Source organism: Corylus avellana, chromosome ca6 (assembly GCF_901000735.1).
Source record: "Corylus avellana chromosome ca6, CavTom2PMs-1.0".
In the NCBI taxonomy this organism is placed as follows: Eukaryota; Viridiplantae; Streptophyta; class Magnoliopsida; order Fagales; family Betulaceae; genus Corylus; species Corylus avellana.
This window is the reverse complement of record NC_081546.1, coordinates 4,048,664-4,064,731: the sequence shown is the minus strand read 5'-3', so window position 1 is coordinate 4,064,731 and position 16,068 is coordinate 4,048,664. Positions and strand designations below refer to the sequence as shown.

The 16,068-nt window shown below is 37.0% G+C and overlaps 2 protein-coding genes across 2 annotated transcripts; both read left to right on the top strand.

Annotated features, from left to right (window-relative positions):
- The first annotated feature begins 1,092 nt into the window (after positions 1 to 1,092).
- On the top strand, positions 1,093 to 7,441 carry LOC132183625 (TMV resistance protein N-like). The gene is made up of 6 exons (XM_059596987.1): positions 1,093 to 1,646; positions 3,428 to 4,535; positions 4,652 to 4,927; positions 5,020 to 5,943; positions 6,034 to 6,729; positions 6,830 to 7,441. Exons 1-6 carry the CDS (start codon positions 1,093 to 1,095, stop codon positions 7,439 to 7,441), a joined length of 4,170 nt encoding a protein of 1,389 aa, XP_059452970.1.
- Positions 7,442 to 7,697: 256 nt separating this feature from the next.
- Positions 7,698 to 13,133, top strand: LOC132184001 (uncharacterized). Its single transcript, XM_059597479.1, has 5 exons — positions 7,698 to 7,776; positions 8,492 to 9,241; positions 10,190 to 12,088; positions 12,228 to 12,927; positions 13,091 to 13,133. The coding sequence occupies exons 1-4, from the start codon at positions 7,744 to 7,746 to the stop codon at positions 12,858 to 12,860; spliced, it is 3,315 nt and encodes a 1,104-aa protein (XP_059453462.1). The 5' UTR covers positions 7,698 to 7,743; the 3' UTR covers positions 12,861 to 12,927; positions 13,091 to 13,133.
- Positions 13,134 to 16,068: the final 2,935 nt, after the last annotated feature.

Genomic DNA, 16,068 nt, shown 5'->3' with positions numbered 1-16,068 from the left:
CCATTAATAAAAAAATAAAAATATATTATATATTTTTTTAAAAAAAAATTATAAAAAATTAAGGGGTGGCTAGCCACCCATTGGGGGTGACCGGACCACCCCAATTGGGGTTGGGCGGTCTGAGGTGGCCGAAGCCACCCCATGGCCCTTGGGGTGGTTCGGCCACCTCTAAAGACCAGATCTAAAAATAATAATAATAAAAAATTCTTTGTATGGGGGCCACCCAGTGACGATCCAAATACCCAAGGAGGCCAAATCTTAAAAAAAATTCATTTGGCCCTTGGGGGTGGCGGGACCACCCAGAGACCTGAATAACTTAGGTCTTGAACGGCACCCAAGAGGCAAAGCTTGATATATATATATATATATATATATATATATATATATATTTTAGTTTGGGTTTAGGGGGTGGTTGTACCACCCCAAGTGCCATGTGGTGGTCCGGCCACCCCTGGCCGGCCATCGGGGTGGCTCTCAAGCCACCCCCAACTAAAATAGAGTGGTCCGTCCACCCCTATGACCAAAATGAGGTGGCCAGCCACCCCTTATTTTTTCATAAATTTATTTATTATTTTTTTTAATCTGAAATATTATTTTTATATTATTTTTTTGGTAGTAGGACAGGTGTCCTCTTTGTGGCTGTAAGATTTCTAAAAAGAAATTTCAGTCATGAACTGAATATTCTCCAGTCCATAATGAACTAGAAAGAATCATATTCCAACTTTGTCGATGTAGATAATAAAAATTATGCATGCAAATGCGAATAAGTATATAAAAAATTATTATCCTCATTTTTTTTGTATATGCGAATATGTTGGGATTTGCAAAATAAACATATTCGCATTTGCATTTTCATCCCCATTTAAAAGTCTAATGTTATAAGGATAGGAGCCTGATCCATGTTATAACAACAAAAGAAAAAAGTTTGTTTGCTTTTTTTTATTTTTATTTTTTTTATTCTGTGATTCCAGATGACGCCTTTACGCCTTAATTCTCCTTCACCCATTTAGCTGCAGAATGCTTGCTAGCTTCTTTCCGCTCATGACATTGTATAATAATGTCTTAGAGTCTTATCTCTAAGAAGCTTTTCCCATGGCTAATTCCACTACCAATACTCAAACTGCCCCATCACCTCCTGAATCCCTGAGGGAATACGATGTTTTCCTCAGTTTCAGAGGGGGTGACACCCGCAATAATTTTACCGACCATCTCTATACCGCTTTGAGAGATAAAGAGATTGTAACCTTTAGGGACACGGAACGACTTGATGCAGGAAAACCCATTTTGGAACTCTTAAATGCAATCGAGAAATCGAGAATGGCAGTTGTTATTTTGTCAGAAAATTATGCATCTTCCACTTGGTGCTTAGAAGAACTTGCAAAGATCGTTGAATGCATGGACGCAGGAAGGATGAGAGTTTTTCCCATTTTCTACCACGTGGATCCTATTCATGACGTGCGGCTTCTGAAGGGGACTTTTGAAGCTGCCTTTGCTAAACATGACAAACGTTCCAAGGAGAAGAAAGAGAAGGAAGATGCCTTTGCTAATCATGACGAACGTTCCAAGGAGAAGATAGAGAAGGTGCAAAGGTGGAGAAGTGCTTTGAGAAGAGTGGCCGACCTCAGCGGAGACCATTTAAATGATGAGTAAGATTTACCGATCTTCTTCTACTGATTTTTTTTTTTTTTTTCCTTTTTCTTTTTCTGAGTGCAAAATAGACTCATTAGTACTCTAAATCTATATTTATTTGGAGTTTTACAAGTAGCACTAAATATATATTATTGCTTAATTAAGAAAAAAGTTGTCACTAGTTCAAATTTCAAGATTTAAAGTTGTCATTATTAAATACCACATCTCCCTCTCTCTCTTTCCCTCTCCATGCCTCTCTCTTTCTCTCACTTATGTTTCTGCTACCATTCTTTCAGGTTAGTGTATGTTACTTTGATAAGAATTGTGATTGGGTATTAATTGTTTATGTAGTTTTTTTTTTTTTTTTTTTTGCTATTGTTGTATGTCTTTTCTTTAATAAAAATTGCAACTTCAAAATTTGGTGGATTTTTAGTGGGCTAATAGAAGATCGTTCCTTTAGCATTATTTTGCTTTGTATTTTATTTTTTTTATTGTTTAGAATTATGATTTTTATTTGATTGAAATATAAAATCAAGAGTCTTACATCACTATTAAGTAAGTACATGTGTATAACCTACAATTTAAGCTGTGAAAGACACCGAAACATCATAACAACAAGATAAAGAATGAGTTTAGGTAAGAAGGTTACCTCATTGAAAGCAAAACCACCAAAAACCACATCTCTTCCACCAAAACATCCTCACACACTCACACAAGGGTTTCACTGAGCAAACTGGCTGAGGGGCGAAAGGGTGGGATATTTATAGGAGGCAAAATTGTTGTGGATAAGAATAGCTGGTTTTTTAGATCTATCTACAATCAAATGTTCGATTTACCAAGCTCGAATGTCATCTTTGAGGAATTTTGGAGGGCAGGATTCAGTTCCATCAACAATGCCTACCAGATCGTGAGTGTGCAAAGATAGGGATAATGGTTTTGTCCAACCAAGGTAGTTTGGACCTTCAAGCTTTCCATTGAATTGGGAAAGTGTTGGTGGAGAGAAGGTTGGTGCCGAAAGGGTTGTGGGAATTGCCAATGGCAAACAGGTTGACGAAGAAGCAGGAGAGATTTGAGGTGTAGTTTGATAAAAAAAAAAAAAAAAAAAAAAAAAAAAAGAAAAGGGTTACAAGTACAATCAATTATCAAACTTAACAAGATAAGTTGGGATAACTATCTAAGTAAATCAATACAATAGAAGACTTAATACACACGAGAGATCTAATTAGAAATAATCACATGAGATGTGATTGAATGCAACCAAATTACATTATGTTTGCATTCAATGATAGAAGAGAAATAAGAGGAGTTGCAGTAGGAGTAGATGTCTCATGGTGGATCGTGACTGGGCTCGAGCCAACCCAAGATGGCAAGTAACCGTTACTACTAGTCGTTGCTAGTGGATCTCTCTGAAGAGTGCACTTGAGCGCACTCGTGATGTGTTGCTGAAACATCTGTTGTAGGAGCAGTAGGATCATCAGGATACTTGTGCACTTCTTGTTGCTTCTTCTTGATAGTGGCTAGAGGATCATCAGGAGATGCAGTATGCTTAACATTTTTCTGTTTCATTTTTGGTTTTGTTTGTCTTCTCTCTAGATTTGATTCATTTTTAGATAATTCCTTTCTAGATGCATCCTCGGATTTCACCAAGCAACTCAAGCTCAACCGTGTCATCATTTTGAATTGCAGAGCTTCCTTTCTTAAGATGAACAAGCAAAATAACAACACTTGCATATCTCCTTTTGGTTTGCCTTTGTCTGCGTTGACTCACGAAAAGATTTTGGTTCAATCTATCTCACAGGCCTGAGTCAGAGTTCATCCGCAACTTTGTTGAAAAGGTATCTAGTGAGTTGAATGGTACAACCGAAAGTGTTTATAAGGAAAAATACGTTGGAATAAAGTCTCGTGTTGAGGAAATTGTAAATGGGTATATTGAAATGGAGCCGAAGGATGATGTTCGATTTATAGGGATATGTGGGATGAGTGGAATAGGCAAGACAACTCTTGCAGAAGCTGTTTTTGGAATGATCCATCATCAATTTGAAGCTAGCAGTTTTCTCAGAGATGTCAAAGGGCGTGATTTAAATGATTCACAAGATCAACTCCTTCGGGATATGAAGTTGAAAAGTGAAATACCAAGATGGGATGAGCTTAAGGCAATCAACATAACAAGTCGTAGGCTGAGTAAGAAAAGGGTAATTATTGTTGTTGACGATGTAGATGAAAAAAGGCTGGAAACATTAGCAGGGCACCGTGATTGGTTTGGCCCAGGGAGTAGAATCATCTTAACTACTGAAGATAAGGGCCTGTTGGAGAAGAGATGTGGAGAGAAAAATGTATATAAGGCTAAAAAACTGAGTGCATATGATGCTTTGCAGCTCTTTATTCGACAAGCCTTCGACGAACCCCCTTGTGGAGAAGATTTATTGGATATATGCAATGGTTTTGTAAGATATGTTGACGGCCACCCTCTAGCTCTTAAAATTTTGGGTTCCTCCATGTATGGTATAACAAATATAGATCAATGGGAAGCTGAACTGGAAAGAGTAAGAAAAAGTCCAGAACTTCCCAAAGAAGAGAGAAATATTCAAAAAGTACTTAGAATGAGTTACAATAGATTGAGTACTTCAAAGAAAAAACTATTTTTAGACGTTGCGTGTTTCTTGAATGGGGAAGACAAAGATCGAATATCAGATATACTAGAAGATCCTGGTAAGTGCATCCCAGAGATTGACATAAAGGCTCTTATTGATAAATCTCTCATTACTGCTTTTGGAGGAAAATTGTGGATACATAATTTACTACAACAAATGGGTTGGGAAATTGTCATTGAGGAATGCGAAAGACCCGAAAAGCGCAGTAGATTGTGGCTTGAAGAGGATGTCCTTGAAGTATTAAACAATGGTAAAGTAAGTGTAATAGTATTATATATAGACATGAACTAAGAGAAGTACATCCTGGTACAATTTTTGAAAATTTTTGCTATATCTTTCCAAATACTTGTTCAACTGTTCTTGGTTTTCAGGGAACAGATTCAGTTGAAGGCATACTGCTAAATGCACCAGCACATAAGCAAGTACGCTTGAATGCGGACGCCTTCTCAAAGATGAAGAACCTAAGATTACTTAGAATTTGTACTGCGCACCTTCCTCAAGGCCTCAATTATCTTTCTAATGAGTTACATTTGCTGGAATGGCATGAGTATCCTTTGAAGTCAATGCCAAGGAGTTTTCAACCAAACAAACTTGTTGAACTCATTATGCCTGGCAGCCTCATTGAGCAACTGCCCGAGGAATTTAGTGTAAGACTTTTACTCATGCAAGTGCATTTGTTTTTTAGATTAAGTTCTTGACTGCTTAATTTGCTACATATTTTTTCATTCTTTTGTCACAGAACTTAGGCAAGCTAAAAGTCATCAACCTTCGTGACTCGCAAAACTTAATCAAGACTCCTAACTTCACTAGACTTTCAGATCTTGAGAGGGCGATTTTTCAAGGTTGCACAAGATTGGAAGAGGTTCACCCGTCTATTGGAGTTCATAAACGGATTACTCGATTAAATCTGAAAGATTGCAAATGTCTTGATAGACTTCCACCCGAAATCAACTTGGAATCTCTTAATACTTTAGTCTTATCTGGTTGTTCACGCCTCAAAAAGTTTCCAAAGATTGGACAAAATATGACAAGTTTGTGGGAGCTTTATTTGGACAGGACTGCCATAGGGGAACTGCCATTGTCAATTGTGCATCTAACTGGCCTGTCTTTATTGAATCTTCAAGACTGCAACAACTTTTCGAGTTTTCCGAGTGTCATTTGTAGTTTGACATCTCTTCAAACTCTCATTCTATCCGCATTCAAGGTTCAACCAGAGCCCAACTCGTTGTTGATCAAGTCTCTGTCAGGTTTAGGCTCATTAGTATCTCTGGATCTAAGTGACTGCAATATGGGGGACGGAGCTCTCCCTGATGATATTAGTTGCTTATCTTCACTGCAGTCTCTAAATTTGAGCAAAAACCATTTTACATGCTTGCCTGAAAGCATTTCTCAGCTTCCTAAGCTTAAAGTTCTTTACTTGGACAATTGTAGCAGGCTTGAATCGTTAGCAAATATTCCATTAAGTACACAATCTGTAATGGCACGACATTGCACTTCACTGATAAATTATTCAAATCAAATCATAGTGTGGACTTCAGGTGAACCAGGATTGACGTTTATTAACTGCCTCAACTCGGCTGATGATATTGATGAAGAAAGCAAAGGTCGTGAGCTTTCTCTGCGAGATATACACTTCAAGCCATTGTTGCAGAGATACATGGAGGTCTCTCTCTCTCTCTCTCCCTCTCTCTCTCCCATACACATACACACACATCGAACATCCTTTTACCTTTTTCCTTGTAATATTTTGCAGGGTCAAATTCGTCAAGTGGATGGAATGTATAGCGTTTCACCTCAAACTGAAATTCCAAAATGGTTCACCCACCAGAATAAGTCAGGGTCATCTGTACCAATCCGGCTACCTGATCGTCAAGATGAAAATTATAGCAGTTGGAGAGGAATAGCGTTGTTTATTGTTTTTAAAGTGAAGAATATTGTTCCTCGTGGTCACGACTCAAAAAGTTTTCATGAGTTCATATATCACTTGGACAACGATGGAGGTCTTCAAGATTATCCCCTGATCATTATTAATGTCCCTAAAGACAAACTATATGCCCTTTCATATGGACTTCGGCTATATGTATCAAATGCAAGGTTTAGGGACCATTTAGATGAACACGGCTGCATTAGCCCTTCAATTACAATCAGCAGCTCAGATGTGGAGATTCAAAAGTGTGGTGCGCGTTTAGTATACGAGGAAGATATGGTAGAGTTTGTACAAAATTTAACCGAAGAAACTTCGGGGAGCCCTGAACACCTCCGCCCACGTCAGGAATCCATAGAATATCCAATGAACCCTTCCCCAAGCAATGTCGATGAACCGGAACCCAGTCTGTCCAGCGGCCAAACTGACTTAAACTCCGGGAAAAAAAGACAACCCAGTGGCCAAAGTTACTCGAGCCCCAGGCTTAACAGACAACTCAAGTCATTGCTTTCACTATTGTATCAGGTCTTTCCCCTATATTTATTCATTGAAAACCATAATTTATGTATCTATTTTTCTCTCTCACTCACTGAACACTATATATATTTATTTGTATATTTTACAGGGAGACCCTGCACGATACCACTCCTATGAATATATTTTTCCTCAGGTTAAGATGGCGGCTCCCCCCCGCTGGTTCAATTATCAAAATGTATCTAGTGCCATCAAAATGGAGCTGCCTTCAAATTTGAATGATAATACGAGATGGCTGGGATTCACTGTATTTGCTTTGTGTACACTCCCCAAGCAACCAGCTTGTTCCGGTGACAATCAAGATGATTCAATGATTTTTGTAACGTTTTCTGATGTTTTAGGTGGTGATCTTGTCGGAATTGGCATGGGCTTTGAGCTCTCTAGAGACCTTTTTGTTGGGTCACATCGACTTTTTATGTGTTTTATGCCACGGGTGACGTTTAAGTTGAATGGGTATAGTAAAATTTGGGCTTCATTTCAGAGCAATAACCCAAGTGTGGACATTACAATGTGTGGAATTCGTGCTGTGTACGAGGAAGACGTTGATGAGTTTGTGCAAACATTAGTGGAGTGCCTCGTAAGGTGTCCGGATGCCTACCACGATTCTATTTACGGAAATCTTTTAGATCAAGTGGCAATGTTGCAAGGGTGTAAGCATGGAGAAGATTTTCTTTGCAATTTCGCATCACAAAGGTTTAAATAATGTTCACCGGAAACCATTTTGTTATCATACCTGACTCTGACAACTGCATCATATATATATAAAATTTCTAAATTGAATTATAAGTATATTTTTTGATACCTGCGCGCAGGTGGCCTCAATCCACGCTACAGCTTCTACCAAGTAGTATTGAAAGTGTAGAAGAAGACGAGGATTGCACTTCACCAGAAACATTTCCAAATCAAGAATTTGAGGCTGCAGGCACTTCAAGAAATTCAGCTTCTAAAATTTCTTTAGGCATACCATTTAGGGATGGGCGTAGCGGAACCGAAGAGACAAAAAGGATGCTTCACACTTGGTTTAAAAGATATGTGCAGGTCTCTCTTTCCCCCTCTCTTTCACACACACACAATCGTCGGTGAAACTAAAGTATTTTTGTTCAGTACTTTTTACCTAGACAACTGCTTTTAGACTTTGCTAATGTGCTTAATTTTCATGCTTTTTCTTGATATTTCCTCAATTATTTAGTTAGGTACTGTTTATCTTTTATACTTTTGTACACCGCCTGGGGTTGAGCCTTGTGTGTGTGTGTGTTTTTTTTAAATGAAATTTCAATTCCTATTATTGAGTAGTTCATGTAGAATCATCTTTAGTCATTACGTACTATGAGAAAGTGCATGGCTTTACCTGCAAATTATTTAAATGAATTCTTTTAGAGCCTGTTTGAAATTGCGTTTGAGAAATACAGCTTAAGTCAAAAAACATTTTTTAGCAAATGCTTCATTTTTAAACTTTTGCCAAAAATGCATTTTGGCTATTTTTAAGCTTTTTGAACCTTTAAAAGCGCTTTTAATTTTTTTACCAAACTACTACTTTTTTCTTCAAACGAACTTTTTGAGTGTTAAACGCACTTTTAAACCCCTCAAATGCAATTCCAAACAGGCCTTTAGTCACTTCAGGCTTCAGCAACTACGGAAAACAATTGTTCTACTTGTTTTGATTCTTCGATCTTTTAACGATAAAATTAATGAAGTTGGATATCAAATTAAAGGAGAATTTGACAACTTCTTGTTCATACATTTTGTTTTACAGGACCACTGCAACCACCGCTGTATTTATAATCACTGCTTTCCTGAAAAGGAAATCCCAAAGTGGTTCTGCACTCAGAATAAGGGGAACTCAGTGATAACTGGCATACCACAAAATTTGTTCAGTGATAGAAATTGGATGGGATTTGCAATTTGTGCTGTTTTCCCATTTCACAAGCATCCAACTGCCGTTCGTAGGAACTTATTGGAATCAGGATTTCTTCCTCATCGCGTCATTTGTGAAGTGCAAACCGACATTGGTGGTATGAAGCCGATATCAACATCCTATAGCATCAGTGAAGACGAGGTATTAATTTCGTTATACCAACGTGCATTCCTGTGGTTGTCATTCACACCGAGTGGGAACTATATGGGGAAACATGTTTGGAATCAAATGAGTTGGGCTAAATTCTCGTTTGTAAGTGATACTCCAGACGTGTCTTCAGCTGTCAAGTGTGGGGTCAATCTTGTATACCGGCACAATTTCGACGAGTTTACTCATACAATTGTACAACTCGTGACCTCGTATGCTGACTATATGCATCTCATCCGTAACTCTTCCAAGAAGAATGAGCCAACGGTCTATAAAATGTTGCCCATGTATCATGAGAACGTCCCAAGACCTGACAACTCTTATGAGGAGGACCCACGCCCTCGAACTCGAAGAAGGGTTCCCATTCAGCCCTTTCATCCGGAGCATTCTAGTGTCGAACGACTCGGAACTCCCAAGCCATTCTACCAAACGGGCCCACTGGTAACAATAATTCTGATAACTGACAATCCTCATGTATCCGGATCCTGTCCAGTCCTTTTTGGACCGGCTAACCACCCCAGTTAAAGTTGGGGTGGTTTCATGGCCATGAGAGGTGGTCCAGTCACTCTTAAAGGCCAAATAAAAAAAAAAAAAAATGATTTAGCACTTGTGAGTGGCTGATCCACCCCCCACCCCCAAGGGTCATGGGGTGGCCGAAGCCACCCAGCCCTAACTGGCCTTAATATTTCATTATTTTTTTTTAATTTATATTGTTTTCTTTTTTAATTATTTTTAAAATATATATAATATTTTTTATTTTTTTATTAATGAGACATATATTCTATTTATAACCCCAATATAGGATCTTCTCCAGTTCAAAATAGACTGAAAAATATCTAGTTCATAGCTAGAATTTCTTCTTCGAAATTCTAAAGCCACAAATAGGACACTTGTCCACTAACCAAAATAATAATAAAATATTATTTTAGGTTTAAATAAAAATAAAAAACAAAATTATAAAATATTAAGGGGTGGTTGGCCACCCCAGACCGGCTGTCTGGGGTGGCCGAAGCCTCTCCCAAGGGCCAAACGGAATTTTTTTTTTTTTTTTTAAATTTGGCCCTTGGGGTGACTGAAGCGCTGAACCACCCCTTAATATTTTGTAATTTTATTTTTTTATTTTAATTTAAATCTAAAATAATATTTTATTATTATTTTTAGTTAGTGGACATTTGTCATATTTGTGACTTTTAGGATTTTTAAAAAGAAATTCTAACCATAAATTAACTGAATATTCTACAGTAAAAAATCCTATTCCAATATATTTTTAGAAAGATCTTGGCCATTAATTACTGGATACTCTCGATTCCAGTACTATCCTTTTCCCACAATCATGTTTCTCTCTTTCTCTCTCTCTCTCTGATTGGATGCTGTATTTCTATGTTACAGGACTTTAATCCGCTCTTGTTATATAATAATTGCTTCCCTCCAAATAAAGAAACCCAAGAGTGGTTCACTCATCAGAGTGGTAGGCATTCGGTGGCAATTGAGATACCACCAAATTTGTACAATGATAACAATTGGATGGGAGTCGCTCTATGTGTTTGTTTTTCAATTGGCGGGGATCGAGAAACCCTCCTTGAGAATATGGTTTCAGAAATTCCGCAATTCCTATATTGTCAATTCCGAAGTACCGTTGCTGGTATGGATGATGAATTAAGCCTTAGTTGCGTAACTAGTAAAGCAGAAATCACGTGGTTAGTTAATGTAGGTGAATTCATTTGGATATCCTACGTACCGGGGGAGTCATTTAAGAATATGTTGCGCCAATGCAACCACATTGAAGGTTCATTTCTAAGTGATTGGCCAGGTGTGATGGTGAAGGAATGTGGGCTTCGTCTTTTGTACCAGCGTGATCTGGTAGAATTTGAGCAAAATCTAAAACAATGCAACGCCTTGATTTCTGAGTATTCGGATTTCGCGCGCCAATTTATGGTTGATCAAGAAAAAAGTAATAAGAGGCAAAACCCTGATGATGAGGCGGCACGACCTTCAGTGGTTCCATACAATTGTATTGACGTAAGAATCAACTCTGCAAAGAATACTAATATTAACTCTAACTCGTTAGACACAAAATTATATATTTCTGTTTTGCAGGACTTCCATCGACACCATTTCTATGATTCTTGTTTTCCTCAAAGTGGCGGAATAATTCTAGATTGGTTCAGCCATCCAAGTGATGGGCCTAAAGTGGGAATCCCTCTTCCTCCAAATTTCTACAATGATCCTACTTGGACAGGACTTGCTCTGTTTGCTTCTTTTTCAGTCCTCTTTGGCAGTCCGGATTCACAAGTTCATTGTCGCTTTGTGTTTGCATCTGAAAACGGTACTTTTGGTGTAGGGCATCCCCATAGCTATTGCCTCCACGAAGATGATCTTTGCTTGTTAAATCTAGATGGATTCATATGGCTGGTTTATTTACCACGTGAGTGTTTTCCAAAGTGGTTGAATCGATGTAGTTCCATTGAGGCTGAAATTAGCAATTGCCCTGCAGGCTTGACGGTGCACAAGTGTGGACTCCATCTTTTGTATCAAAATGATGAAGAGTTTTTTAAGGAAATACTCTTCAAGACCCATTTGTATAACAAGTATGAGAATGAGGCAAACAAATTTGATGGATGCCTTGTCTATAACTCTTGTTTTCCTCCAAATGAAATTCTGGAGAGGTTCAGCCATCGGAGTGATGAGCCCCAACTCACAATCTCTCTTCCTCCAAATTTGTACGATGATCCTAGTTGGATTGGACTTGCACTCTGTGTTTCTTTCTCACTCCAGAAGGATGGGACTACAATTGTTGACAATCGGGATTCACAACTTCCTTGCAACTTGATTTGTCTGTTGGAAACCGATATTGGTAGTCTGGATTCCCCCCATGTGTATAGCCCTACTAAAGAAAATCTCGTGTTGTTACGGCTAGGTGGATTCATTTGGCTCTCTCATATACCACGTGGGTCGTTTCCAAACTGGTTGAATCAGAGCAGCTTCGTTGAGGCTTCAATTACAACCGATTTCCCAAGCTTGACTGTGCACAAGTGTGGATTCCGTCTTTTGTACCAGAACGAAGAGATAGAGTTTAAGGAAACAATAAGACACTACACGGCCTCGTTGTCTACAACCTGGAATGTTAATCATCAATATTCAACTATTGCTAATGAAAAGATGGTTAAGTCAAACCAGGAGGATAAAGCAGCTGAGTCCAGTACAACCAGCATCTCTGATGAGGACTCTCACCTTGATCCCAGGCTTAAAGCCAAGAGCAAAAATGATCATCCGCATATTAAGAATCAAGTAAGTAACCAAAGCAACCTTTCGGTAATTAAGAAACTATTGAGTTATGAGTATTTGATTTGCCACAAATTAAGGTATTATTTCCTCTCCCTTTCTTTCACTTTGATCACTCATCATACACAATATTTCTATTTTACAGGACTTTGATCGATGCCTTGTCTATAACTCTTGTTTTCCTCCAAATGACATTCTAGACTGGTTCAGCCATCAGAGTGATGAGCCACAGCTGACAATTTCTCTACCTTCAAATTTGTACAATGATTCTACTTGGATGGGACTTGCTTTCTGTGTTTCTTTCTCACTCCAGGATGATGGGACTACCATTGTTGACAATCTGGATTCACAACTACTTCCTTGCAACCTTATTTGTTACTTGGAAACAAATATTGGTAGTCTGGAACCTCTGCATAAGTATTGCCTCACTAAAGATCATCATCTCAAGTTGTTGCAGCTAAGTGGTTTCATTTGGCTGTCTTTTATACCACGCGTGTCGTTTCTAAACTGTATGAATCAGCAGAGCAGTTTCATTGAGGCTTCAGTTGCTATTGATTGCCTAGGCTTGACAGTGCAAAAGTGTGGGTTCCGTCTTTTGTACCAAAATGATGAGGTGGAGTTTAAGGAAACAATAAGACGGTTAAGCCAAACCTGGGATCTCATTCATCAAGAAAATACGGCCAAGCCAAACGAAGAGGACAAAGCAGCTGAGCCCAATACAACCAGCAGCTCTGATGATCCCAAGCCTAAAGACAAGGGCAAAAGGATCGTAGAATAATGTCTCCTCTACTTTGGGGGCTTCTGCTTTTGTTACTTTGGGTGCTCTTCCAGCTTATTCGCTTATCGTAAGTCATCTATTACAATAAACTCATCATTTTTACTGCCTATATATATACATTGAAACCATTTTTGAATAGGACCAAATTAGAATCTTTAAGGAGAAATTTGGTTTTGTGATCTGCTAAATTATAGAGGTACTAATGTTTGATTGTTTGCATACTTTGATAGGAGTAATAAACTCTTGGATATTGGTGTTTGCACATGAGGTAATTAATTAGAATTGTTTAATTTGGCTTATTTTCAAATACTTGAATTTGATGTTTTACAAAGAATTAACAGTTACTGGAATTTACTGTATTATTTTTATATTATGTGTTTTTTTTTTTTTTTTAATGACTTTTTTGAATATGTTAAACATATATATGGTGAAAATATGAGAATTTATTTAAGAATATAGATTTTACCATGATTTGAGGTAAACTGAAAAATTACCTTGTTAATTTGTGCTTGATGTTGTAAATTTTAGTATTGACATGCATGTTGAGTATAATATTTTGAATATCACCTTGAATTATATATGTTTGAAACACTCCAAGATAAGTGCAAGTGATATTAGACATAATTTCGAACGGCAATGCTTTGATTCGAAGAGTATTATTTTTATTGGTCTGATCCGAAGGACATTTATTTTCCTTGAAAGTGCTTTTTGGAACCTAAAAGCCCTTTTGGTGCTGTAAATCGCAATCCCAAACATGCACTTAATTATTTAGGCATGATTTGAAGGTCAATGCTCTTATTCAAAGGGCATTATATTTATCGGTCCAATTCAAAGGACCACATAGAATGCCAAGACCTGGCCAGGGCGGTGAGTTTTATGTATTTGGATATGATAATTTCAAGTTATTTACTAATTTTTTTAAAAAAATCTTATGAAATAAGGGGTATGTAAGTATACACTGCTCGATCTCACACCTAGATTAACCAATTCTATTACTGAGGTGACTCATTAAATCTGATTAACATTTTTCAGATAATATAGCAGATCGAGATTCTTCTAGCAAAACTTTGGAGGATTTGGAGTCTTTTGGTGCGAGTTCGTGATGCTTTGCTCAATATTTTCGTTTATGGAGTAGTGATGGACATGTTTATGTTTTAGATTTACTTAAATGGTTGTTCTTGGAGACCTTTCGTTTCGCTTGGGATTTAGAATTTGCTGGAATATATTGTTATTGCATGTGATCTTTTGATGTATACCAATGATATGTGGACTTTGGACATTGTGTGGATGAATTTTTAGTTGCTCTGGTTGTATCGTTTCAATTTTAGAGTTTGTTGTATTGATAGTTGTACGCTATCATATCGTTTTGGGTTTTTGGGGCATGGCACAATTATATGGAACTGAAAGACTGAGCGATTTGTCTGGCACTGATGGAGATCACTGCTTCAAAAAAAATTTCAAACCATGCTCTCGGTAATTGCTTGAGACCATATAAAGCCTTCTTCAATTTGCAAACACTGCCTTGACACTTCTCCTGAGAAACAAACCCAAGTAGGTGCTCCATATAAACCTCCATAAGTAGATCACCATGAAGAAAGACATTCTTTTCACATCTAATTGATAAAGAAGTCAATCAAGATTTGATAGCAAGAAAAACCAACAAGCGAACATATATAAGAGATTTTTGTCACATGATCATGAGAAAATGTATAATCATACTCAACACCATAGGTCTGAGTGTAGCCCTTAGCAACCAATCAAGCCTTGAGGGGATCATGAACATACCCAAGAGGGTGATGTTTGATAGTATATACCCATTTGTAACAAATGTGTGCTTCCTAGAGGGTAGAGGAATAAGCTCCCAAGTGATCTCATTCTATATTGTAAGGTTGTTATTTTAATTAGCTTTATTATTTCTCAAAATGATGGTTACATTTTGGGGTAAGGAAAGTTCTTATGGTTTTACTAGTATCCTCTTGCATATCATGCTCTCAGTAAACTTAATTCACTACAAAAAACCGGCCATTTCTTCACGTGCTAAACAGTAATATTTTTTGGCACGTCAGTAACTACTGACGTGTCAAAAGTAGAACGTCAACAAATTATTTACTGACGTGTTAAAATCTACCCGTCAAGAATTCCTGACGTGTTGATTTCAACACGTCAGCATTTACTGACGTGTTGTTTTCAACATGTCAGTAAATTTGAGTCAAATTTAATCTAACATTATTTTAAAATTAATAAATAATGGATTGATTATTTACTGACGTGTCAAATACTAACACGTCAATAATTGTTGACGTGTCAAAGTGAAACGTCAACAATTGTTGACGTGTCAAAGTGACACGTCAAGAATTGTTGACGTGTCAAAATGACACGTCAATAATTATTGATGTGTCAAAGTGACACGTCAACAATTCTTAACGTGTCAAAATGACATCAACAATTCTTGACGTGTTACTTTACACGTCAACAATTATACTATACAAATATAAATAAATATATATATATATATATATATATATATATATATGATCCCAACATTATCAGGGTAATTTAATATTGTACAGTATGATCGAATCCCAATTAACATTCAATAAAATTAATTTTTAGAAAACAAGCACCGACCAGTACTTTAATATATACTTTTCTTCACGTGGCATGTACCGTAACCCATTCCATTTGAACATTCAAAACTTAAAAAAAAATTCCAACGGTTAGCCATGTTTTACTCGAGATACCATATATATATATATATATATAGCAAAACCATGCAAAAGGATATTTATATAACATGAATTTAACGTGCATGCATGGTTCAAATTATACTAAAGGATATATATATATATGTACGTATAACATGCATTTTTCTCGATCTCGTTCATTTAATTGTGAGATACCAAATTTGGTATTTCATTAATTAAAATAATTAAAGTAACAATATTGGTGATCGATGATATTAACGTTTTGACAAACACACACACACACACACACACATATATATATATATATATATATCATGTACGCTATATATCAATTAGGTTTTAGCCATGCACATTAAAATGAAAATTGTTGTTTGTAAGATTAATTGCACTATATATATATATATTCATGTACATCAAATAAAACAAAATACATGAGAACTCAAATGAAATACAAAAGAGGAAAATGGAAATTATATTAGTATTAATATAATTAATACTATATT

Coding starts and splice junctions, on each gene's coding strand:
- LOC132183625 (XM_059596987.1), top strand. CDS start 1,093: ATGGCTAATTCCACTACCAATACTCAAACTGCCCCATCACCTCCTGAA. Junction 1,647..3,427: donor GGAGACCATTTAAATGATGA/GTAAGATTTACC, acceptor TCTATCTCACAG/GCCTGAGTCAGAGTTCATCC. Junction 6,730..6,829: donor TGCTTTCACTATTGTATCAG/GTCTTTCCCCTA, acceptor TATATTTTACAG/GGAGACCCTGCACGATACCA.
- LOC132184001 (XM_059597479.1), top strand. CDS start 7,744: ATGCTTCACACTTGGTTTAAAAGATATGTGCAG. Junction 7,777..8,491: donor GGTTTAAAAGATATGTGCAG/GTCTCTCTTTCC, acceptor TTTGTTTTACAG/GACCACTGCAACCACCGCTG. Junction 9,242..10,189: donor TCTACCAAACGGGCCCACTG/GTAACAATAATT, acceptor TCTATGTTACAG/GACTTTAATCCGCTCTTGTT.